The sequence below is a fragment of the Phocoena sinus genome, chromosome 9 (assembly GCF_008692025.1).
Source record: "Phocoena sinus isolate mPhoSin1 chromosome 9, mPhoSin1.pri, whole genome shotgun sequence".
In the NCBI taxonomy this organism is placed as follows: domain Eukaryota; kingdom Metazoa; phylum Chordata; class Mammalia; order Artiodactyla; family Phocoenidae; genus Phocoena; species Phocoena sinus.
In genome coordinates, this window is record NC_045771.1 from 71,105,669 (window position 1) to 71,133,060 (window position 27,392).

General features: G+C 34.0%; 1 protein-coding gene across 5 annotated transcripts in view; it reads right to left on the reverse strand.

Annotated features, from left to right (window-relative positions):
• Positions 1 to 27,392, reverse strand: part of SNX13 (sorting nexin 13) — a 141,842-nt gene that overhangs the window by 63,559 nt on the left and 50,891 nt on the right. For 4 of the 5 annotated variants that reach the window (XM_032642868.1, XM_032642866.1, XM_032642865.1 and 1 more), the window contains exons 6-12: positions 13,702 to 13,823; positions 13,509 to 13,610; positions 12,047 to 12,135; positions 7,632 to 7,715; positions 4,148 to 4,286; positions 3,653 to 3,741; positions 26 to 125 (exon numbers count right to left, since the gene is read on the reverse strand). In XM_032642868.1, coding sequence (XP_032498759.1) covers positions 26 to 125; positions 3,653 to 3,741; positions 4,148 to 4,286; positions 7,632 to 7,715; positions 12,047 to 12,135; positions 13,509 to 13,610; positions 13,702 to 13,823 — 725 coding nt within the window. Of the gene's footprint in view, positions 1 to 25; positions 126 to 3,652; positions 3,742 to 4,147; positions 4,287 to 7,631; positions 7,716 to 12,046; positions 12,136 to 13,508; positions 13,611 to 13,701; positions 13,824 to 18,292; positions 18,355 to 27,392 lie in introns of all 5 variants that reach the window. The other variant, XM_032642869.1, reaches the window with a different exon arrangement.

The window sequence follows — 27,392 nt, forward strand, 5'->3', positions numbered from 1 at the left end:
ATTTTTATAAAATGGATTTACCTACCCATAAAAAATTGTAGTGCAACATTGTCTACAAGAATGCTGTCCAGGGGGACTGTGCAAAGTTTCCCAAAGTTTGCTGCCAGTTTCACAGTATTTATTTCCTACAAATAAAAGTCAATGTAAATTAATACTTCATCTATTCACTCACTAGGTTAAAGATCTTTACACAGATGTAAAAATTTAAGTTAAAATGGAATAAAAATAAAGGTTTCTCTTCTTGTACATGTGGGTGCCCAATAAAAAGTATCAGCTCACTGAATTTCCTAGAGTTATTTTAAGAGCTGCTTAGTAAATACACATTAAAAGTATGATAAGCACTCATTTCTTCTAATAAAAAAATAAATCTAAATGTATTTTCATGGATTCTCTATCTCTATATATTCCAAACAAAAATGAACATTTTAGGAGCTAAAGGGGATATTTGGATCACCTTAATATGTTCAAGAATAAACAAATCCCAGTATTTTCAAGTACAGATTGAAGTCTATCTACTGGGAAAACAGAAAATATTCCCGAGTTAATCTGCTCCTAATGGAGTAAAAATTCTATAATCTTTATAGAAAGTGTAATTCTTTTCAGTCTACCTAAACAGTAAATTACATATACTTCAAAGCAAGAGAGCAGGTAACTACCTACATAGGGTGAAAAAAAAATTTGTTAACAGGTTCAAATTTAGAGAATCTACATGTCCAGCATTGTGCTAGGTGCCTTATACACATTAATCTCCACAGCAATCCTATTGGATAAATATTACCAATCCCACTCAACAGATAAGAAAGTTGAGGATCGGAAATGTTGCCTGGGGTGACAAGGCTGGTTAGAATGAGTCAGTGTCCTCAAAACCTGCTGCCCCTTCCACAAAGAGCCATAGTGTTTCCAGGAATGATTTTCACCAGCTTCTCTGCGTTCCCAAATCCATGTCTCACAATCCTCTATTTTTAAAAAAAGATAGACAGGTTTTCTGAAAGTTAGATAGGCTGCCTTATTCAGGAGCAGATACTAAATTAGGCATAGGAAAAGGAAGATGTTTTGAAAAAAGGAGAAAAAAGCTTTCTCTGTAATTAGTATCTCTCCTTCATATAAGTACTTAATAATAACAGATTACCAACTTAAAATGTCTGGGGTAAAGCAGTCTAGTCCCAGCGCATGATTTCTCCTAAGTCTGCCTTCCTCAGATTTTATCACCTCTTTTTCCTGTCCGGCAGCACCTCTATAGATAGGGAATGGAAAAGAGTATTCACTATCACTTTATTTCTGATAAAAAGAACAAAGCACCTCCTAAGACTTTAAGATAAGTAGCATGGTTAAAAAACTACATCTCTGCGAAGAGTGTGAGTTTTCTTCCAAAGGAAAACACTATGACTTGAGCTATTAAAAAAGGTAAAGCTTGATATTCAAAATAGAATTGACAAGCTTCCAAACAAGGTTTCAAAATTTCAAAAGGATTCAATATCGGAAAGTGTTTAGGCAAACAGACTTTAAATAATGATGGGTACAGATCATTAACTCTTAAGATCTAGGTAAGGTAACTAGATAAAGAAACAGTAAGAACAAGTGAAACCATATTATTCTTCTATTCTGAATTTACATGCATGTATAAACTCACTTTAAAATATAGTTAACTGAAACAAAGACAGACAGACATACACCCGCACACACATATAAATAACAAATGTGGGCCTCAAGTAATGTAAGTTATAATTAAACTAGCAAACTGAACTCAAGATTTTTAAAAATAAGTCTTCCATTCCTCAAGGAATTTAAGTACAGTGCAAAATTACAAGACCAGAGAGTCACAAATAAATTTCCAATAGAAAACCAGCGTGAAAAAGGTGACTAGACTAAAAACTAAAGGTAGTAAAAAATGTTTTTGTTACGTTTTAAAGCCCCAAATCTCTGCTTCTCCCTTACAATGAAACTCTTCCAAACAGCTACCTATAATCACAGTTTCTAATTCACTTCTTCCCATTTTCTCCTGGACTGACTCCAGTCAGGGTTTCTCTCCACTATTCCACCAAAATGCTATCATCAGATCACCAATAATTCCCCTGCTGGCAAACCCAATAGTCAATTCTAAATCTTCATCTTACTCAACTTATTAGTCGCCTTTGATATACCTGATCTCTCACTTCTTTAAACATTTTCTACACTTGGCTTCTAGGATATCACACTCCCAGGTTTTCCTTCAATCTCACCAGTCACTCTGTTTCTTTGGCTAGATCTTTCACTTTGTCTTAAACACTAAGTAACTGCAGGGCCTCAGGACTAAGTCCTTGATATCTTCTTACTTAAACTCATTCTTTTAGGTAACCTCATCCAGTCTCTTAACTTTAAATAAACATCTGATAATCCTGAGGATTCTCAAAGTTTGTTCCATCACTAAACATTCCCTTGAACTCGAGTTTACGAATTAGCATGTGTACTTGAATGTCAAACCGGGATCTCAAACTAAAACATTCAAAACTTGATTCTCTCTTCCAGACTTCCTCCTCCCTCAGCTGTATCCATTTTAGTAAACAACAACATTGTTCATATAGTTGCTCAGGCCAAAATACTCTAGAATCATCCTTGGGTCCTTTTTTCCTCTCTCACCCTGTATTTAAAACCATTAGCAAATCCTGTTAGCACTATATCTAGTCTCTAATTACTTCTCACATGAACCTCCACAGCCATCTCTTATTGAACTAATGCAACAGTCTTGTAACTGATCTGTTTCCATTCTTGTCCCCACCACTCCACCACAATCTATTCATCACAGAGTCCAAGTAATCATTTTAACTCATAAGTCACATCATGTCACTTGCCAGGGCAAATCTCCAATGGATTCCTATCACAATTAGAATTTTTTAAAATCTTACTATGGCAGTAAACCCCAAGGTTCCTCTCTAATTTCATTCCTCCTACTACAATCCTTTTCATGCATTCCATACCAGACACAATGACTTCCTCTAACTCACCAGGCACTTTCCTATTCCAGGGCCTTTGCATGCTCTCACCTTTGCCTGCAAGATTCCTTTAAAAAAAAAAAAAAAAATTCACAGGACCCTCTCCTTATTCACATCTCTCTCTGCTCAAATGTCACCAAATCTCTCAGCATATATCTAAAACACTCCCAGACATTCTCTATCACCCTACTTTGCTTTACTGATTTTTTTCACATTTACTTATTTTTTACATTTTTTACATAATACATCAATTTATATATTGGTTAATTTTCTGATTCAACAACTACTGGGTTGGCCAAAAACTTCGTCCGGGTTTTCCTGTAAGATGTTATGGAAATGTAAGCTCCATGAGAGAGATTTCTGTTAGGTCCATCTAGAAAAAGGTGCCCAATGTACAAAATATAATAAATGTTGAATTTTGAATAAATAATACATGAGTAGATAAATATATAAATCAAGAAATAAAATCTTTAATTACTTCAGTATTTTTCATGCAGCATTTTTATCTCTTTAGTTTGTTTTAACAAATACACTACATTGTGTAAGATAAACTTTTTTCTAAATTCTTAGTTCTTTTGTAGAGTGCTACACTGGTTAATATTCTACCTTTTGTCATTTGCTAGACGTTTTAATGAATATAAAGTATTTATAACTAAATATTAATTCAAAAGTACTTTACTTACCTTGCCTGACTGCAACCGTTGTATTCTTGAGTCACATACTTTCTTTACAAATAATAAGCTATTTATTTGATTTTTGATGGTGTTGATATCTAAAAACAAACAAATTGATTATGAGGTAGAAAGTGGCAGTGTTACTTGTGAAATACTTTAAACATACATTTACTATAATTTAACATAATAACCAATGAATAGAGCAATTATTTTATTTAATAAAAGAAATAACTGGAAATTTTACAGTGAAATTATTTAATTAAAATTAAACCATGCCAATTATCTTTACTTCAGAGATAACTGCAATAATAAGAGTCTCATATTCAGAAAATTATCGTGCTTTAGTCTCAGCACATATTAGCATAATAAAAGTCAGATTTACTTAAGGTGAAAACAACTAATAGCATCAAATGACACTTAGGTAAATTAAAGTTTTGTTTGAAGACACAGTAATCATTAAAGAAGTAAAACATTCTTATGCTTAAATAAATTATCAATACTTACCATCACCAGCTGTATCTAGAGATCGAAGATATTGTAATTCTTCTGCTGCTTTATCTCGGACTGCTTCTAGCTCTCCAATATTGTCACTCAATTTAATAATGTTCATAAAGGCCTCATAGTTGCAGTTAGAATCACGGATCTGAAAATAAAGTTTAAAATACAGATGGGAGGGAGACTCGCTTAGGTGAAAACAGAATCTTGAGTGCCTACCATGGGCCAGGCACAACTTTCCTCTATATCCCCACTGTTTATAACAAAACAAAATGAAAATCTCTGTACTCTTGGTACTTAAATTCCTGTGGGTCACAGACTATTAAGAAAGTAAGTAAGATATATAGCACACTACAAAGTAAAGAGCATGCTCAGAATGTCTGATAATAGCAAGGAAGCCATGATGGCTAGAGCTAAACTAAAGAAGTGTAGAAGAGTAATGGAGATCAGTGGTAATGGAGGGCAAATATGGTAGGGTTTAGTAAATATTTTGGCTTTCACTCTGAATGGAATAGTTACTGGAGAGTTTTAAACAGAAGAGTGGCATTCTCTGACATAAATTTAACAGAATCACATAAATAACATCACATAAATAACTGTTACTTCATCTTTTTTCTCCAGCCACTTGCTATTTAAGAATAGGAACGGAGTAGAAGGTTAAGTTGGATTTAACCAGAGTGTGGTTTCACCAAGCAAATAATAAAGTGAGAGAGAGAGGAAGGTAGTTGAGGATGTTGTGAAGGAATGTATGACTGCCAACAAAATTTAAGCTAAGTGAAACAGTAAGGGGAGCTATGAAAAGGTAGTCAACTTGGGACACTGTCCATTCTAAACAAGGAGTCAAAGCACTGGGGATTTGTGTAAGTCCGGAGCTACGGAAAAAAAAAAAAAAAGGCCAATAAACACATGAAAAAATGCTCAAAATCATTAGTCATCAAGGATGTGCAAGTTAACCATAACAAAATGACAATGCCAAATGTCTATCAGAATGTGGAGAGACCAAACTCTCAAACAGTGTGAGTGGAAGTACGGAATTATAACACAACTTTGTAGTACTACTTGGCAGTTTCTCTCACTTGGTATAAATTTTACTTCAATAATACAACAAGAAGTAGGTTTTTAAAGACCTGATTTTTCTAAGAATACATTAAGAAACAAGTTACGTAGCTGTTCACTTATCTGCTCTGTGGGGGGGTGGTAACAATATGAACCAATTAGGTACTCTATTCCACAGTCAGAGATAGGACTTAACATTAACTAGTTTGTCTTAAAAAGAAATAAAATATATATTTTGAGATGAATAATGCAAATCCGTCCACACTGTTTTTAGAAATGACTTAAAAATTTTAAACTATTGTTGGGTAACACGAACACTTTATATAGAAAAGATGTATGTTACTACTACACTGCTCTAAACTTTTCCTTTCAAATAGAAATAAACTATACAATTAGATATCATTAATATGAAATTTAACTGGGTGAAAGAGTAAGAACTGAGCCAATTTTAATCTTTATAATACCTACACATGTAAAGGGTTTTCCACACAAATAATGCCAAAAGTGTGCAAACCAGACAACAAAGTAGGCTAAAGATCCTTTATTGATATATTCTTCTCTTTTAAATATATTTTCTGATATTTTATAGCTAAGTACAATAGTGATCAATTCCTGTTCATTAAATAACAAAAAGACCCACCCATCATACACAATAATAGTACCAGCCCAACTGTGGGGAAAACAAGTAAAAATTTGATGGTCTGAATTCTTTTTTGAGTATGTGTTAAATCCCCCCAAAACATTTTTCCCATATAACTAATTATATACTTAATATAAGCTTAGCAAAAGAAATATTGAAAACTGAAGAAAAATATAAATAGGAATAAAAATAATTCCTAACCTCATGAGTGAGAGATAACTATAACATCCTGGTAAGCATGCATCCTTTTCTGTACTATAGGTAAGATTATACAGTACTGTACCCTGATTATTTAAGGTAAGTATACAATATCCATTTTTGTGTTACAAAAAAAATTTTTTTAATGTCATTTACTCTTGCTTTATTACTTGTTTTTAAATTTGACCTGTGTTTCCTACTTCTTAAAAAATCATTTTGTTACATAACCAATACTCCTTGTGAGTAAAGTGAAATATATAAACAAAAGAGAAAAATTAAAACTTTCAGGATCCTACCTCTCTATTAACATTTCAGTCAGTATACATCTTATCAGAATCACAGTCATTCATAAATATATAATTACTTATATATTTATTTTTTAAAAGATTAGATATCTATACCTACATCATATTTAATTATGCTTTTCACATAAAAATATGCATATCTTTTCATATTCATAAAGATACACTACCATAATAATGGCGGCATAGTATTTTATTCTATCAATATGCCTAAATTATCCCTCTATGTGGGACAATTAAATTGCTTTCAATTTTTTAGTATTACTAGCAACACTGTCATTAATGACCTTAAATCGGATTGTTGCAAACTTGCTTATTAGCACTTTAGAATAAATTTCAGGAGTAGAATTCCTAAGCAAAGGACATGTATTGTTTAAAATTTTAATTAAGCGGATATGCATATTTTTAAAGCTCTTAGTAGAGCCTAGCAGGACTCTGAAGAAGCTGACAAAGGAAAGGAAAAATCAAGTTCTGTACCCTCCATGAAAGGCTCTAGGAACACAAAGATAGTAAGATAATTTCTGCCTGCAGGTAACCCACCATCTGATGGGAGAGAGAAATACTGCAACAGGAACAGCAATAAAAAATGGCAAGTCTGATAATGGATATGGTTAAACAAAGAACAATCAAGTAGTTCCTTCCTAGGAAAGCTAGACTGAGTTAACAGAAGACACTGTGGGGAAGAAATTTCAGATTCAAAAAAAATGAATCAAAGACCTAGAAGTACCTATCAAAGTATTCCCAGTAATAGCCCATTTACACTCTTCCTCAGCCATGAATTTATTGAAAGCATATATAACCAGAAAAAAAAAATCAGAGCTAGTAACTTAATAACCACTAACCAACCCTTTGATATATCTGACGAATAAGAAAACTGAGTTATCTTATAGACATACTAAGCAACTTACAGAAACAAATTTAGAATAAAATGTAAAGTACATACTATTTAAGTAGTTCAGAACACAGCTGTATTTAAAATCAAATAGTTTTTAAAAATACTCATCATCTATATACACACAGACAATAAAATATCCTTTTTTAAATTTAAATAAGTAGAAACAGCACCAAAATTGTAAGGAAGATTACCTTATCAACAAACTTTCTTACAGAGAATTTGGCTGGTACATTCAACACGTAAGCAAATAGAAATACTGAAAATATAAAGATTATCTTTAGATGTATTTTTACTTAATTTCTTGAATAAATTATTGCTTAATCATCCTGACCTCCAAATCATATTTGTACATTTTAAAATACTGTTTTAAAAACAAGAGTTGTAATTTTACAAAGTACATACCATCCATATGATATATTGATTAATATAATCAGGATCACTGAGTTGATTTATTAATGGAAGAAGAATTCCTCGTGCAAGGATTTCCTGGACAAAAATTTTAAAAACAAACTTAATCTAATATACTTCTCAAATCAAGAGCACAAAGTAAATTTCCTAACACAATGCTGTTACTTAAGAAAGGTAAGGTACATGTAAAAGCAAAACTTGATAAATGACATGATTTTACAAAAAGGTGAGCTAGTACACCTCATTTAAATGAGATGAAGCCACCTATATCAACTTGGATACATGGCCACAATGATAAGTAGAGTTGAGTGAAAAAAAGCAAAAGGATACTTCTAATATGTTAGCATTTATACTCATTTTTAAAAGGCAAAACATGGCACTATAAGTGTTTATGGATTCCTACATCTACATTAAAAGTATAAAAACAAAAAAGAAAAGGAAAAGATACCAATCTTAGAATAGTGATTGCCTTCAAGGGAGGGACAGAGCAACTACAGCAAAATATTAAGTGGTTAAATCTGGGTTGTTGGTACATAAATGTCTATTGTATTATTCTCTATACCTGTCTGAGTTTGAAATTTACCTAATAGAAGATAATAAAAATAAAATAACATATGTTAAAACAATTACTCAACATTCTTTAGAATATACCTTCCCATTCTTTGCAGCTGTTTATGCTCCTACCTATTAAGATTCTGCCTCTCCTTCAAGGACTGAATACAGAATTAATTTTCCAATTAAATAAACCCTGATCATTCCAGCTGAACACTTTTTCACTTATATGTTTAAAATACACTAATGCCCTGTATTTAAGCCATTTATCACATACCATTCTCTATGTAATTTTGTGTCTTCTACTTCTTTCATACACTACAGCTCTTCAGGAACTTTTTGTATATGAGTGAGATTAGTTAATCTATTGATTTATGTATCTTCAAAAATATTTAGCCTCTTCTTCTCAAGGTCATTGTCTTAAACATGGCTGGAATTTTATAAATATTAAATGATAGAAATAAAGGAACTAAGAATTTAATGCTGATTCTACTAAGACAATATTTTTACCTGTTATTACTCTTCAGTCCTTTATGCCTGTGAAATCTAAATTTATGAAATATCATTTCTTATGAATACTGGAGAGGCTAAATAGCTACAAGTTTAACAGGATGTTTCACTTTTCTAAGTAAAGGACCAATTTATTTACTTATTTCTTTCCAGATCTCTAATTTATCTGTGCCATTTTCTGGTATAAGTTCACAGAAGGTAGCCTTCACTTTATTTTCCTTTAAACAAATATGTTATTTAAATTCTACTTTTGTAAGTTGTACAAGTCTTTTGACAACGTTTCCCCCACGATGAATTCGTATTTCCAAAAGGCACTAATGGAGGCTCCAGTAACTTTCTGAAATCTCTTTTGAGACACCGTACAGTCTCAAAGTAGAAGAAACTGCTTATTCTTTCAAGGTTAGCTTTAACTCTAACTTCTTAAAAATTATATTTATTTATAGAATCCCTTCCTTCAAATTATGTATCTGACCACAGAAGCTCACATTTTAAAATGTACTTTGTAAGGAGAAAATTCACCAACAAGTATTTTTTGAAAGTTTCTTTTCAAAGTGAGAGAAAAAAACATGTGGACAAAATTTTTGAATAAATCTAGTGCTTCTTATTAGTTAATGCAAACAGTCAATATATCTCAGAAAACTACACTGATCTCCTAATCTGCCTCATGAAAGGGTTTGGTTAGTCAAGATGTAATCATATGACTCAACAATTCCTCTACAGGTTCTAGTGAGAGTTCTAAATATTCCAAAATATGTAGCAATTTCCAGATAATTTTCATATACTTTAAGACAAGCACCAGCTGCCAAATATGAAGGCTCAAAAGATAGAGTCATTGAGGCCATGAATCTCTAAATCAATAAAACACGGTAATGGAAGAAAGGAGTAGCAATTAAACAGCAATTATCTCAGTCAAATACTGTGATCTGTACAATCCATACAAAGGATCCATCATATAAAGGAAAGAACTAAGAACTCTCTAAACTGTTATTTAATCTGAACAAAATGTCTTTTGGGAAAACCTAGATTTAATTATCAACAAAAGAAAAATGATAAAGAACTATCAAGTTAAAAGAAAAACAAACTGATTGCAGTGCTCTAACAATTATACTCAACTCAATTAGACTCAAGCAAAAATAAATAAAATATTGGTCTAAAAGAACAATCTATGGCAAAACATATTTGCTCTTTAAACAGTCCTACTTATTTTAAACTATAACCCCATGTAACAAGACTCATTCATTCCTGTCTCCTAAAAGTCAATTTAATCTTTAAGGAGCAGCAATAGCATGTCCACCACAGCCAGCAAGAAGGACAAACAGGTTTCCTTTGGCATTAAACCCAATTCTCTGATTGGGTATGTGCTATGTGGCAGGTACTGTGATAACCACTAAGTACATAACCATGATAAATACAAAATATGGTCCCTGTCTTTATAGGACTTAGGATTCTACTAGGGGAAAGAGGCATCAAGCAAGTAAATGCAACAACCAAATTGTCATTTTAAAATATGGTAAATGTTATGAAGGAAAACAGTACTTACCTACACTAATAGGGAATTATGAGGGGGCTTTTAGATTGGAGGGCTTTCTGAGGAAGTGAGATATGTGGGACAAATACAACTTAGCCAAGAGAAGAAGGAGAATCATTCTAAGCAGATGAAAAAGAGTACAAGAGTACAAGTCCTATGCTGGGGAGAAATGGCACTTCTGGAGAAGCCAATGTAGCTGGAACATAGTGACGGCATGGCATGAAGGCCAGAGAGGTAAACAAAGCCACATCATGCACAGTCTTATTGTAAGCCTTTTAAAAGGACTTGAGATTTAAAACATTTCCTGGATAGTTATGAAGATGGGATGAAGAAAAGACTTATAAAAGGTAGACAGGATTTGGAGGCAAGAATAAGATTTCCATCTTGGGCATTTAAAGTTTAAAAGGGCTGTGAATCTATCAAATAGTGATTTTAGTGGGCAGCTGTCAGAGGGGCCTAGAGCTCAGAAGGGAATCTGGCCTATAGACATACATTTTTATTAGCATTTGGCTGGTGTTTAAAGCCATGGGAATGGATGAGCAAGAAGAGGGCTAAGAACTGAACAACTTGGATATCTAAAAGTTAAGAAGAGGAATTAAAGCATATAGAGGTGACTAAAAAAGAGACCGAAGGAGGAGAAAAAGAGAAGACAGTAATGACGTGGAACCCAAGAAAAGACAGAGTTTCAAGAAGGAAGACATGGCCAGCCATGTGAAATGCTGCTGAGATACTGCCTAGCAGTGGCTATCTGGAGTACCAGGCAAAGACTCTGGTGCCAAATAATCAGCATGAATGAGTATGATGACTGATTAGCAGTATCTTCCTTCAGTAGTAGGTGTGAATCTAGTGATAGACATGCCAGATATTTACTTCCCTTGATAATGACTAGCCCAAATGATTGGTCTTCACTATATATAATCTATCAGACTCTTCCCATCAAAATCAAGCATTTTCTTCTCACTTCACAGTACCATTACCCTACCTGAGAAGTGCACTGAACTCAAGTTAGAGAGCTATTAGGAAATTGATACTGCTTAAATAATAACAAACAAGCATTAAATAACAACAGACACCTTAGGAATTGGTGTATCTGTTCTGCAGAATGGTAGACTAAAGAGATCATAAGCTTTCATTTTTAGAAAAATTAGAAACTTCAGTTTTACCCATTCAGCCAGGGTAAGGGCTAATGTTAGCATTAGCTAGCATTTCTCAATCACAACCAGTAGCCAAAGCCAAAATGTTATTCCTTTACCTGTGCACAAAGAATTTTACTCCAAAGGTTTATACCCAGGGAATAAATGAGTCCAAGACTACTGCTCTCATCTGACTTATTTTCCAATGACAAGAAGTAGAATCTTAGCTACCCAGGTTTTTTTGAAAGTTTCTATCCAGAAGTGTTACTTTAGTCAGTCTAATTTAAGTAAATTTATAGGTGAAGCTATATTAAAGAAAATTTAAAACATGTCTTTGTTATAACACAAAATCCAAGTATCTAACTCTAACTCAGGCAGCTTTCAAGGTGTTGTCCAGGAACCTCTGGGGTGTAGGGGGAGACAAGCATACAGTGATATTTTCAAAAAGGAACATGATGGTGTGATGATACCATTAATGGAATGTGGGCTTGTGTATTTGTGTTCTAAAATTTCTTAGTTTTAATTTACAATACAATAAATACTGATAGATAAAGCCCACATAAACAGAAGCTCTTTGGGGCCCTCGATAATTTTTAAGAGCGTAACAGGGTCCTGGGACAAAAATTTTAATAATTACTACTCTAAGTTTCTTTACAGCCATGTATTTTGTATGAGCTTAGGCTTACCCTGACAAAGTATCGCATGATCTTGTTCTGGAAATCTCCAGGAGGTAGCAATAAATATAATAAGACCTCACACAAATCCCTTAGGAATCCTAGAAATAAAAGAAGTAGCTATAACAACATTAGAAAATATGAAGTCTCCACCTACTCTTGATATAAAACACAAATAAAGGTAGAAATAAGCAGTTGCCTGATTATACCAGCTTATTACCTTAGTAATCAGTATTCACTAAAAATTCCTTTATTGTTCTCCAAATAGCAACTATTCATTAATCAAATGAATACATATTTTTTATTCTGCCCAATTCTAACCCACATTTTGAATTGTTGAGAAACTTCAATTACAAAAGTGTTTCCCCCAAAAAGTTTTAGTTGTACCATGTATTCTACACTTCTACCACACATCTTTGCATACTTAAAAGTTATTTGCACATTTAAAAATACACTTGTAACTATTTTTTCAGGAAAGAACTTCCCACTGTCTTGGCAGGTAATAACAAGAAGAGTATGCGCTTCTATTGGGTTGGTCAAAATGTTCGTTTGGGTTTTTCTGTAACATTATGGAAAAACCCGAACGAACATTTTGGCCAACCCAATATTTTACTGATTGAGGAGGGCTTGATTTACATAAAAGGACTGTACATTATTATATCTATTTCTTACATTTAGTTATTTCATATTAGTGCTAATGAAGTAGCAGTTAAGAACTGAATTGCACAATAAATATAAAAAGGAAAGAAGGAAAAAGAGAAAAAGCGGAAAGGAAGGCAAAGAAAAAAGCTGAGCACATTTTTAAAAATCTAAGAAAACAATTTCCACAACGAGAAATGCGTTTCTGAATTGTTCATATACTGACACTTCCCGGGAATATAATTATTGGGTCAGAACGAACTTTTTGGCCAATGCAATAAACAGCTAATCAGAAAAATGTGCCAAGTAGCACAGACTCCTAGTTGTTGTAAAACTAGGAAAAGACAACATCCTCAGCTAAAGCTTATCGGGTCTAACCTCTCAAAAAGAAAAGTACATTCAACTCTATAAATTTCATTTGAAATATTATAATCATTCCCTTAGGAAATATTCAGGGTAACAGGTGTACTCTTGAAATAGAAATAATAAATTCAAGGGGAAGATAAATTACTATAGATCAAAAAAAGTAAATTTATAATTATATAATGTTTCAGTTTGCTGTATTTTAAAAGATGATGAAAGAGGTACTCTTTAATTGCCATCTTTAAATTTTAAAGATGACCCTTAAAAAAGAAAAAAGAATCTGGAAACTATTTTTAAGAATTAAAAAATACAATAAAGTGAATAGTAGCAGTGTCTTTACCATGCTGCCTGTCCTGTAAGAATAATTTCACTCTTAGATTTTACACTTATATTTGTTCACTGATTCTGCTAACTTGTCTCCAACCAATGTGAACAGTTACTGTTCTCAAAAAAGTTAAACTGAAAAGAAAACCTTCTTCATCTTTGGGAGATGTGCACACTAGGTCACGGCAAACGTCCTTCTCCATTTCAACTTCAACTTCAAAGAAGGTATCTACAAGATCTTCTGCTGTACCTGGACAAAGAAGGAACAATTCAAGACATACAAAATAATAAAGAAAAACAGATTTAAAAATCCGAATTTTCAAAGGGGATAAAGATATTACCTTTTACTTGATCATCTTTCTCTGTTATCTTCTGTTGAGCCTTTCTGAATACTCGTAGGTGTGTGCCAAAATCATCTACAATGCGTGTAGTAAAATAAGGTTGCCAGTCTATTTCTTTTGACCTTACAAAAAACACATGACATAAAAGCATTATATAAATGCTTTTTTAAATCAAAAAATAAGTTTATTTAATGACTACTGAAAGACATGATTATCAAAAGAGACTGAATTTATTTATACTGAGATTTTACTCATTTAACCACTATTACACCTTAGCATTCCCTTTCAAGAGACCCAGTTTATCAAATCTACTTAAACGCTCGAACAATATTCTTTGAAGTATTTTATATGCCAAAGCTTAAAAGTACTATCTAAGTGCTTAAAATAAATAAGAGAAAAAACAACAGGTATATTATGCAATTTCTCATCCCAGACATAACAATATATTAGGAATTCAGAATGTTTTTGCTTGCTTTTAAAAGAGCAGTTGAGATATTTCTTGGTTCCTTCTGAACCCTTTCTGAATTCTCCACATTCTTCCTTTTAGTTATACGGTCCAAGTTTTGAACCAAATATCTTTGGTATGAGCCTGACTGGTTTCTGTTTGCATATACAAACACTTAAAAACTTAACTATTTGAAATGACTATAGTCACATGGAAATGGTTTAAAGAGTAATGTAAAATACCACACTTACCCATGAAAAAGGTGATTACTAAGTTTATTAAATTACCTAGCACTCTTATCTCTAAAGCAACAGACCTCAACAAACATCACTAATTTAGTAAACCAGTGAAACAGATAACAAATACAACAGATAAACCCAGATTATACATCTCCTTGGATTAAGTGATATTTTTAAACAAACATGTTATTCAATGCTGTTTTCCTTAAGTTAGCACTAAAATTAATTCACCCCTTTAGGAACATACCAAATGAATAGAAGATAAAGAGGCTACTCATGAAGATGCTAGACAATGGGGGAGCAAAAAAAAGTTACCATAATTCATTATGCTAATTCACCATACCTGTATAATAAAGAAGCTAGTGAAAAAGTTGACTTGATTACTGTCTTTTGAGAAAAAACTTTTAAATGTGGTAATGGCATTGAGGAATATAACAGCTATTTTCAAACAAAAACATAAATTATTAACACTCATAATTTCTAATGCACAATTATGATTTTGTTATATACATGGAAAGAAAGAGTAAATTATAAGTACATGAATAGAAACAATTTAACAAAAATAAATGTAACCTGAGCTCTGGGATATGAGGAGGAGTTACCATTACTCAGAATGTAAGAGCTATGTATATAAGCATACACTAAACTTGGTAACAATATTGAGTCTCAACATAAAACCTAAAATAAAAACTTAAACCTAGAGGTCTCTAGAGTCTCTTTTTGCCCTTATTTTAAAAAGAAAAGCACAATCTGTGTAAGCATCTTTCGAAACTCTTTACATGAATATTTGTACAAAATCATCCAAACCTGAACATTTTATAAGAACCAAATTTAGAAGAAAGCAGAATACATAATCTTTCAAATTACATATGTTCTGTTTCATGGTACAGTGCTATTTATAGAATTTACTGAAATTTTCAAACAAAACAAAATTTATTAATTTTAGAAGGCATTTTAAAACCTATCTCAATTCATTATGGAGGATGTAATGACATTTAAAATGACTGAAAGTTAACAAGTAATGCAAATACATGAAAATTATTTTAAGTATTAAATACAGATTTCTACTTTCAATATACAAATATATTGAGGGTGGGGAAAACAGGGAACACAGTATTTCATATTCTCTATCCAAGGTCATCATTTTCCCTCTGCTTGACTCATTTACCCTGAATACATGCAAATCTATTGTAAATCTCAACTCAAAGGAACTGTTCTAGGTTAGGAAGATAAGAACAACAGTAGTACATGACTTCTCATTTACATAATTAGGAAAATATCTACTAACAATTTCTAGTAGTATTTGTCTTAAAATTTGAAAGGCACACTTCCTTCTATTGATCCACAGGTAGTTTTCTATTAGAGCTCTTAATATTATTTATTCTTAAATCATGCCTACAGTCAAGGCTCTTTTTCACTTTGTTTAAAATATTCCCCCACATGACTCCTAGTGAAAACACCTGGATTATTACACAATGAATCCTATTATCTACACTTTCATTTTATTATTACTTAGAGGCTTTCACTTCTTGAATTTAAAAATGAGAGCATACTTCCTATATGACCAAGAGAATAAGGGATATATTCAACCCTACTCTGAGAATATACAATTTGTATTAGGCCCCTGAAGCTTATATATCTTGACAGAATGCTTGTAAGAATTACGATGGTTAATTAGGAATGCAAATAAGCAATGAAGTCTTAATTAAAGAACAAAAGGAAAAGTCAAACTACTGAGTGTAGCTCTCTGATACATTTGGCATGCCTTATCTTCATCGCTAACACCATCATCTTATTCCTGGCCTTTTAATTGATCTCCCACGTCCACTCTAGTCTACCCTCCATTCTATTTTCCATACAGCAGCCAGACTGATCTTTTTAAAAATACAAATATGATAATACAAAACAAGAGCCGTAAAAACCCTTTAGTGACTCTCCAATCATACATAGCTGGGACCCTGCTTACTTCCTCATCATTTGTTCCACTGTCCTTCCTTTTCTGTTCTGTGTTTACCTCAATGCCTCTGGACAGACTATTCCCTCTGCCAAGTTTGCTCACCCTGTCCACTTTCCATAAATTTACCTTCGCTCCCCCACATTCCTTTGACAATTCTCACTTATAGAGTTCACCTAAAATGTCAATTCCACATGGCACTCTTCGTTGACCCTCACCCTTTGCTTTATTCCTTCAGACTAGGTCTGGATCTCTGGTTACATATTCTCATAGCAGCACATTTTTCACTTTTTATAGCACTTACAACCTGCAGTTAAATAATTCAACTGCTGAGATAAAAATCTCAGGAAGTCAGGGATTTTGTCTGTTTTATTCCACTATGTTTTATTCACTACTGGTGTTCCCCAATGGCTAAATAATATGTTAAACACTGGAGGCACTTGATACATACTGATTTATTGATTTCTCTTTCAGGGTCAGAGCACTGTTAATAGGTGCTTGGAGAATGGCCACATGAACCACATACAGCAACTGCTTCTTTACTCCTTAAAGTTCTGAAATAGGACATATACTGAGAAGCTCTTTTTGCATCTCTAAACCCCAAAGCTACTTAATGCTAATGCCAAAAAAAGGCAATGAATGTCCCAAATATGTGGGCTGAGACTGAGATTACATAAATTGCTTCACTGGGGCCATCTATTGTAAGCAGTATACAGCTCATCATCAGTAACACAAAAAACACATCAAAATCAACTAAGACTGAACTGGACTGAATACATGTCCTTGATTCAAGTAAAAGATACACCATTTCATTAGCTGTGAAATTCAGCAAGTCACGTCACCGCCCATGGTTTTTCTCTAGGGACACTTACAGCTTTAAGAACCTATGATTAACTACATACCCATCCCAACACACACACACACACACGCGCACGGGCGTGCGCGCGCAGGAACACAACATAGAAAAGTGGTAACTGGTAAGTAAATAGAAATATTTGATCAAAAGAAGGAATCATGAATGTATTTCATTTTAACTTAAATCATATAAATCTTTCAGTGTAAGACTAAGATAAGACCTTTTGATTAATGTTTTGCTAAGTGTTATTAATGTGGCCTTTGTCTTGAATAAACCATTCTCACATTGAGGAAGTTATGGTTTCCAGTTTCTTTTAAATGGCATTAACAACTAACGACATCTGTGAACAAATCCAAATGCAGAGCAAGAGTCTTTCAAGGCTTTTCACCAACATTTTATAGTTGTCTTTTACACACCTAATCCTACTGTGATCTATTTAGCAACTAGCTGAGTAAATTCTAAAGCAAGTGACCTCTTTTTCATAGGAACTACCCTGTCATACTCATATTCTTTAAACTATGTAGAAGTAAATTAAATTATATGATTATAATAAAAAGTATAAGCAGAGTACACAGGTTCAGAAACAAATACAACTTCCTTTTTTAACACACTCAATTGTCTTCCTCCTCTAAAGCATCCATGCTCAGCTCATACCACAGAACAATTATATCAGACTTTCTGTGCCCAGGAATCGACAACTAACTTCTGATAAGTTTAAAAGTCAAAAGGTAGGGACAGAAGTGGACAGAAGTACTAGAACATAGCCTATTAGCCTAGCTTTAATGCTAAGGGCATGAGTCAATATGTCTTACAAAGGGAATGGAGAATAACTGGCTAACTAAAGAGAATTTCTATTACAGTAGTACAGAATTGGTACCATTCCAAAAATAGCTTACAATTTTTTTTGATGATACCCACACACAGAAATAAGTAGAAGTTAGTTAAGTGCTATGTCATAAGTCAAAAAGGATTAAGAGGCCACACTACAAACATACTTTGATGAATGACTAGTATTTAAATGGGGTAAAGAAGGATATAGGAACAGACAAAAGAGGGATATGAGCATGGCCTATGCAAGAGTCATCATGTAGACCTGCCGAACTAAAGAAGTGGGTGACCATTTGGCAATAGAGGCAATCTTCACACACTGGGCAGAATACTGCCCTGGAAAGGTCCTTTATGTCAAAACGATAAAAGTAAAAACTGATTTTCCCACAGAAACAATCCTATAATAAATGTTACATTCCTGATGCTGTATTATTTTTTCACAGAAATGACTACTAAGACCTTATTTTAAAACAGAATGACATAGTAGGGACCTCCCTGGCGGTCCCAGTGGTTAAGACTCTGCACTTCCACTGCAGGGGGCATGGGTTCGATCCCTGGTTGGGCAGCTAAAGATCCCACGTGCCGTGTGGTGCGGCCAATAAATAAATTAATTAATTAACTAATTAAATAAAAAAAGAATGACACTGTATCTGCATAGTATGTATGTACGTATATGTATGTGTGTGTATATATATACACACACGCGCGCATATATAAAGACTTTTTAAATGTGTATTAATCAATAAAGGTGATATAATAACCAACTGCATAAAATTACAATAATATGTATTAATCTCCTATATGAGGTCTTTTACCTTCTAATTACAAAATTCAGACATTTAAAAAAAATCATTAGTATAGTAAAATTCCTATACTAATGATTCCTAGTTTTTCTGGGTAGATTTTGACAAGCATCTTTGAAGACATTTTGAGAAGTTTTATTCCACTAGAGGATTTTTAGATCACTGACTCAGACATCTTTTGCTGAAAGTGGGTGTCCTATCTGTGAAAGAAAAAATTCCTTCCTTGAGTCACGGAATCAGACAGTAACTTCCCCCTCAGACTTCACTATTATAAAGGATATACTCTTTAAAATACATAAACCTTTACACGTTTCCATCCTTCAAGAGTCCTTGAGGGAGTACGTTGTTAGCGTCAAAAGCTTCGGCCTAAAATTGAATTTGAGCAATATTTTAAAAGCAGAGAATTGTAAACTTGCTCCTAAATCCATTAAAAGATTTCCCCTTCTTCCAGTCTCAATTTGCTCATATTATAAATACTTCACGTTACCATAACCACCTCCCTAGAGCACCTTTGTTTCCCTTTTAAAATCTACTTTAAGGATGTAGTTATAAGGATTGAGTATAAGATAATGAAACTGAACTTACATTAAATTTACTATTACTCTATACCATAATTCTTAAAAATATATGGAGAATTACTCTTTCATGGGAGCTAAATTAGCAACCACACGAGGTAACAACTTTCATTACTTCATGGTTGCTAACCTGTCTGCTCCCTTCCCTTGGCTGCACTGTTGTATGCTGAGTGGGAGAGCCAAATGTGCACATCTCTCTCCTAACTCCACATTCAGTGACTTCATACTGACAGCTTAAAATCAACCATGGTGGGAGTATTTACACTTCACAAAACTTAAAGTAGTCGACTTATAAAACTACAAATTTATTGTTTTCAGTATTCAGTACAGAATAGTACTAGTTTGGATAATCAAATAAAAATTTTTAAAGTTTCACTGATACAAGACTTTTAACTACAGAGAAAAGACTGGTCTAGTAAATATCTTTCACATTTAAGTCTTGTATCCTTTCTGACCATGCAGAAATACAATAAAAGGTTTAAATAAAGTTTATCATCACCCTACTCTAAGATCTCCTATCCGTAAAACAACAGACTACAGGAGTACTTTAATCCCGAAGTAAATTAAATCTAATTAGCCACACACTATAATAACTCCCCAGATGGTATTCAAAATGTGGGGTGTGATAGAGAATGTGAGTGAATGTTTTGAAGAGGAAATATGAGTGAAAACAAACAAATCAAGATTAGTACCAACCATACCAGGGAATCTCAGTCTTTTAGAACTGAAAGAAATCTGAAATAATTACCACAAACCCCTATAATTACAGAGCCAAAACTTAAATTACTTATTCTAGATTATATAGTTATTGAGATCAAGGCTTTGTTTAAAAAAAAAAAAAAACAGGGCTCCTAACTTTCAATTTGGTGTTTTCTCTGCTATACCTTAACAACACAAAACCTTTTGACTCATAAATGTTATAAACAAATTGGTAGAAATGGAGAAAAATTTAGGCATGCAGTTTTATATAACCATAGTAAAGGAAATGGTATTTAGTGAACTATAACTCCACCTAAGAAATCCATCCAGTTCTACAACCTGTGCCCCAATGCTTCAAAGAGGTCAAGGATGCATAACTTTTAAAGAACTTGGATCTTCAAATATAAAGAAAAACTTAGATAGAGGAACACACATGAAGCACACTCTATTTTAGGGGTTGATTATAAAGAACACAGAGCGGGAAGCCTTAATCAAGCTACAGGAAAAGAAAAAAAATAACCTGGGGCTAAGTGTGAATCTTCTTAAGTATAATGTTAAGTATTAAATATTAAATTCATGCTATTAAGTATTTTAATAAATAAGGTTTTCAGTAAAATTTACCTGATAAATGAAAAATTCCTAGACCCAACAGTGAAATATATTAAATTTTGTGGAGAAAAATTACCAAGGAAGTCATAAATGGAAACTCGATTAACAATAATTTATTGAGTATTCACTACCTTATCATGTACAAAACACTATATTTAAGCATTAGTTTCAAGATAACTTCCCAAGGAAATAAAGATTCAGTGGCTACCTATACAAAACATGTCATCTACAGCTGAAAAACGGTTTCTTTTATTTATGTGTTCGCAAGAATATAAAAAAGCAGAGAAACAGGAAAAGGAATTTAGTTGCAAAGTCATTCTAGATATTTTTATTGCTGAGCAACAAATGTTTCTGTCTTGGGCTATAAGAATAATACATGCCCGTTTTGTAAAATGTAATTTCCTTCTTTAGATTTTCTGTATCAGCTATAAATTAGCCTTAAATCCACAATCCAAAGATCACTGTTAATATTTTAGTGTTTTTCTTTTAGTCTCTTTGCTATGCTCACATACTTACAACTTTTTACACAGCTAAAATCATATAGCGTACACTACTTTGTGTGCTTTTTATTCTAATGTATTTCCTACTTCTTTAATACTACATAATATTTTAATGTATGCAAATCTATGTATTCCAGGGGTCAGCAAACTCTTTCTCTAAAAGAGCCAATTAGCAACTATTTTAGGTTTTGCAGGCCACATCATCTCAGTCAACTCTGTCACTGTAGCACAAAAGTAGCCATCGACAAAATGCAAACAAATGAGCACAACTGTCCAATAAAACTGTACTTACAAAACCAGGCAGCAGTACAGTACACTCAATAATAAAATGACAAATAACCTAATTTTAAAATAGGGAAAAGATCTGACAGACATTCTCTATATACAAATGACTAATTTGCACATGAAAAGATGTTCGACACCGTTAGCTATCAAGGAAATGCAAATCAAAACCATCATGAAATACCGCTTCACACCCACTAGGATGGATATAATCAAAAAGACAGACAATAACAAGTACAGGAAAGGATGTGGAGAAACTGGAACCCTCATACATTGTTGGTGGTAATGTGTAGCCACTTTTTAAAAGTTTGCAGTTCCTCTAAAGGTTAAACTAAGTTACCATACGACCAGAAACTCTACTCCTAGGTGCACATCTAAAAGAAATGAGAACATTAAGTCCACACAAAAACATGTACATGAGTGCTCATAGTAGCATTCTTTATAAAATCCAAAAGATAGACGCAACCCTACTGTCTGCCAACTGATGAACGGATAAACAAACTGTGGTGTATCCATACAATGGAAAATTATTCAGCAATAAGTAATAATATATGCTACAACAAGGATGAACCTTGAAAACATTACGCTAAGTGAAAGAAGCCAGTCACTAAAGACCACATATTATATTATTTCATTCATGTAAAATGTCCAAATGCATAGAGAGAAAAAGTATATAATTGACTGCCCAGAGCTAGAAGCTTTGTGGGGGATACGGGGAGAGACTGATAGCGGATATCAGGTCCCCTTGCGGGGTCATTAAAATGTTCTTAGGGCTTCCTTGGTGGTGCAGTGGTTGAGGATCCACCTGCCAATGCAGGGGACACGGGCTCGATCCCTGCCTCAGGAAGATCCCACATGGCACAGAGCAACTAAGTCCATGAGCTGCAACTACTGAGCCTGTGCTCTAGAGCCCACAAGCCACAACTACTGTGCCCACGTGCTGCAACTACTGAAGCCCGCCACACCTAGAGCCCATGCTCTGCAGCAAGAGAAGCCAATGCTGAGAAGCCTGCACACTGCAAGGAAGAGTAGCCCCGGCTCACCCCAACTAGATAAAGCCTGTGCGCAGCAACAAAGACCCAACACAGTCAAAAATAAATTAATTAAATTTATTTTTTAAAAAAAGTTCTTAAATTGACTGTGATGAAGGCTGCACAACTCTGTGAATATACTGAAAGCCAATGACTTTAAGTGGGTGAACTGTACAATATATGAATTATAAAAATATACAGTTAAGCACCCCTGGTCTGTTCTATAGATATAAAAACTTTAAATTTTTCTCCCCTTTTAAATATTTAGATGGTTCCTAATTCTTTCTGCATCTTTCTGATTAACATCTCTTTTGAGCTAAGTTTTCAAATGGCAAAGAATATAAAATGACAATAGTATAAAACTTCACTGTTGCAAATGTCCATTACTGTCCATTATTGTACTTGCCTTTTGGACAAGTCTAGGAACATATGATTTACATTTCTATGGCAAAAGGGAGTGAGAAAAATGGAAAGCAAACTAAAATCAAGCAGGACCCTTGGGACCTTCCCTAGACAGATCCCACCACCACCACCATGTCTTCCACCTGCCTCTTGTCTGGAGAAAAACTTCAGGCAAAGAATAAATTTAATCAAAGAAATGAGAAAATACAGAAACAAAGGAAAATAGTCAAACAGGACAAAATAATAATAGTTCAGTCCTTAAAGTCAAGGACCTTTAGTTCCTCCTCAAGGGCTACAGATAATATTGAGCCATATCCTCTGAGCTGTTTTACAGATATTAAAACCCCCACCAGGTGGAAAAAGTTAACTACTTGATGACCAGACTGTAGCCCTGACATAAGCTGCTCCATCTTACACAATTCTAAGAACTGACCTCAAGGAAATGGGAACAAACTGACCCTGGAACTGAAGACTCACTGTACTTAAAGCAATCAAGATGATGCTAATCAGACCACCTCATGACCAATTTCAAGATGACTGTCAGAGCTTACTATGCTGCTCTGCACAAAGCCCCCTCCCTCTGCCTATACACCCCTGAAACTCCCTTTTAAAAGCTCTTGCCCCCTGATCAGCAATGGGGAGTTGGCTTCTGGACATGAGTCCACCTTCTCCCCGGGTTGCCAGCTTCCTGAATAAAACCACCTTTCCTTTCCAACCAAAATTTGTCTCTCAAGCAGCGAGCAGTGGGACCTGAGTTCAGCAGCAAAACCCCCTGTCATTCCAGGAACAGTGATACCATCAGCATCAGAACCACTGAATCTCAGAACCTACATTTCCTATGTCCTTACACCATGGGAAAACCCTTCAGGAAGGAACACAGTAGCATTAGAATATATCTCCTTTCCACTAACCCTAGGGTTCAGGGAAACAGATGTGTAGAGTTAGTAACCACATTTCACTTTTGAGAACAACAAGGTTCCTTGTTCACTTGTACCTCCACATACACTAACCTTATCCCCCTTCTGAGAACTGTGCTCAGATTATTCCTTTTGCCTAACATGTCCTTTATCCCTCCCTCTCCATCTCAATACACCCATTCTTGAAGTCCAGTTTTGGCCTCAATCCACATGAGGTCTTCATCAGTGACTCTGGTCCATTCTATCTCTAGATGAAATCCTCTAAATGCCACACAAATCACCACTTTATTTCTCTCCATTTCATGTGCTTTAATTTTGTCTCCCTTTCCCTTCCCCCTCAAAAAAAAAAATAGAGCTAAGAAGACAAGGTCAAAGAATCTGTGTATATATCCTAGGAATGTAACAAATAACAAAAACAACAATAATAACAAAGAAGTTAACATTCACTGAACACATACTATGTGCCAGATCCTATGATGTTTTACATGCATTTTTCCCCCATATAATCATTACAACAATCCTATGAGAAAATTACCCCCATTTTACTGATGCAGAGATTTAGGCACAGAAAGTCAAATAACTGGCTCAAAAAGTCATTTATTGGTCGACAAATACTTTATGAAATATTTCATGCACATCATCTCCTTTGCCCCTCACAACTCAGAGTGTGCTACAAGTTCAGCATCACTGCTGTACAGAGTTGTTAAGAAATTTTCTTTTAAGTACACTGTAACTTAATGGTACAGGTAGAATTATAATACAAATCTCCCAGGGCTTTCTATCCTATATCATATTATTTGAAGAGAGAATAAAAATACATGGGTTATCACAGATTCATCTGCTAAAGCTCCAGCCTAATTTATGCCCAGGCTCCACAGAGAACTCAAGTGCTATGGGAAGGTTTCCTTCCCTAAACTGTTACTAGAATAACAGGTACTAATGTTAGTATGAAGTGTTATCATTACAAAGTACTCTCTCACATGCGGTATCATTTAATTCTAACAACAACCTGATAAGCAGACATGGGTTATCACTAGACTCAAAGAGTTTATGGTTTTTACCCATTCAAGGCCATAGAGCTTAATAAATAATAGAGCTAAAGCTCAAAACCAGAACTTCACACTCTAAGTATATCCTTTTCTTCCTGTTATATCTCAAAATGAGTATTTTTTTTTATGTTGATGTTCTGTAACTGTTTCCCCAAGCTGATGAATAAATATGAACACTAGAATTTGGTGGTTCTAAATCTCTTCTGGGTTCATAGGCCCTTTTTGAAAATAAAATCTATGGAATCACTCAATAGGAAAAATAACAGACAATTTTGCTTACATCTTCAGGGCTTCATGGGCTGTTGGTTAAGAACCCTATGCAAGATTGTAATTTGAAGGAGAGAAGTGATAACTTATGCTTCACAGTGCACAGCAGACAAGAATAAGAATGTTTAAATTATTTGAGAGATTATAACCAGGCTTAATTTTCTTGATATTCACATTGGAAATAGTCAAGGAGCCTCTGTGAAGACATACATTTTAGTAGTAACAGAAAAAGCCAATGACGGACAAAAATAAAGTCATTCACAGAAAAGGCACAAACAATAACTGAGCTTTACTGTATGCTACAGGTTTTACATCATACTGTTTTTTAACCTGAAAGCAGCCTCAAAAGTAGCTTATTATCAGCTCTTTACAAATAAGGAAACTAAAGCTCAGGAGAGGCTGATTAATTTGCCCAAAAACTTAAGACCAATGAACAAGCAAAGATATAAATTCGTATCAGTCTAGTATGGAAGAAACCTGGCTCTTCCTGTAATCACCCAAATACTTAGCTTGAAAGCACAGAATATTAGAGAAGGGGGAAAAAAAAACTTACGACAGGAAGTTTAAAGAAAAGGTGGTTATAAGATCAAAAACAGGGAAAGCATTGCAATGATATGAAAGAAAGGCGGGAGAAACTAAGATGAATAATCTAGATCATAATATATCTGATAGCGAGTGGAGGAAAAATACTAACTATTAAGAACAATCTGATTCTAATTCTCGCTCTGCCCCCAACTCAACAGATAATCCTACACTAATCGCTTAATCTTTCTGGAATTTAGCTTCCTTGTCTGTGAAATTATGGATGTTGGACGGCATAAAAACCTAAACTTCTAAATTCCTTCACAACTTTGAAAACATTTTCACAAGGACTATTTTCATTACATTCCACTGAGCAGGGATTTTGCTTTATTCATTGCTGTATCTGTAGCACCTGGCTGGTACAAAGTAGACACAAAATATTAGTTGAATGAATAGATGAATTTGATCATGACAATAACCCTGTGAGGAATGCAGTACTGGGCAGGTATTTATAATTAGGCTTATTTCACATGTGAGAAAAACCAAGATCCAAAAAATTTTTTAATACTTGCTCACAGTACTGCGGCTAAATGGTAGAGCAGGATACAAACTCAAGTCTTCCAATTACTAGTTCAAAGTTCTTTCTAGGTCTAAAATTTTTTATATTTTCATATACTCTTAAGCAGACACAAGAATAATGAACTCTTCTTATTCCCACTCTTCCAAAGGGAGAAAAACATCATTAGGATGGTGTTACCATAAAAAGCAGTGAATGACCGATTCAAAAGAATGATCTTAAAAAATACCTAACACACAATAATGTTACATATATGAAATAAGGAGATAAAATCCAATTTCTGACTTCTTTGATTATACTTTATTATATTTTCTGTGTTCCACAGTTAAGTCTACACTCCTAATTATGACTGGCTACTTTACAATGTTTGCTGTTAATCATAAGGGAGAAGGAGCTCAAATCTATCTAAGTAAGGTTAAAATTCAAACCATGAAACTTACTGTAGGCCTCCTCAGTGACCTCAGGCTGAGGAACTCACCTCACACTCTAAAGCGTAAGATCAACTGAATTATAGAAGAAAAAGTCTTGACAGGGCAGCATGAGCTAGAAATTTCTAGCATGACCTAGAAATAGCTATGTGAACAGAGATGGAAACAAAGTAACAGCCCTAGGGCAAAGCTCTATTCTCCAAGACTCTCAAAAGTACAAAAGTATATTTCAAGAACCTAATTAGGGAAGAAGAGGGGTTGGCTGGAGAATAATACCTTCAGATTAGACAGTGTACTCCTGGCATAGCAATGCAGCCTCCTGCCTTGAGGCCACAGGCTCATAGGAAAATCACTCTGTGTACTGGGTAGCAAACTCTTTTATTTAAAAAAAAAAAAAGATTGCAAATTCGCCCAAAGATAGAATCCTTTCTTTCAAAAATAAGTAATTTCTGCATATGAAATGCCCTCCCCAAAATCAAGCAGTTTAAATACAAGGATATAGACCAAAATATTTTGTCATATGGGAGGCAGTATGTAAGGGGTGTTTGTAAAGTGAGAATTTTTGTATACCTCAGAAAAGTTTCTTAAAGGAAACTCATTAAAATACACTTCTTTTCTGAAAGTAAACAAATAAACTGAATACGTATTCTCCACTGACTTATGCTCCTTTGGTTTCTTCTTCCTCTAAGAGGACCCCGCTAGATATGT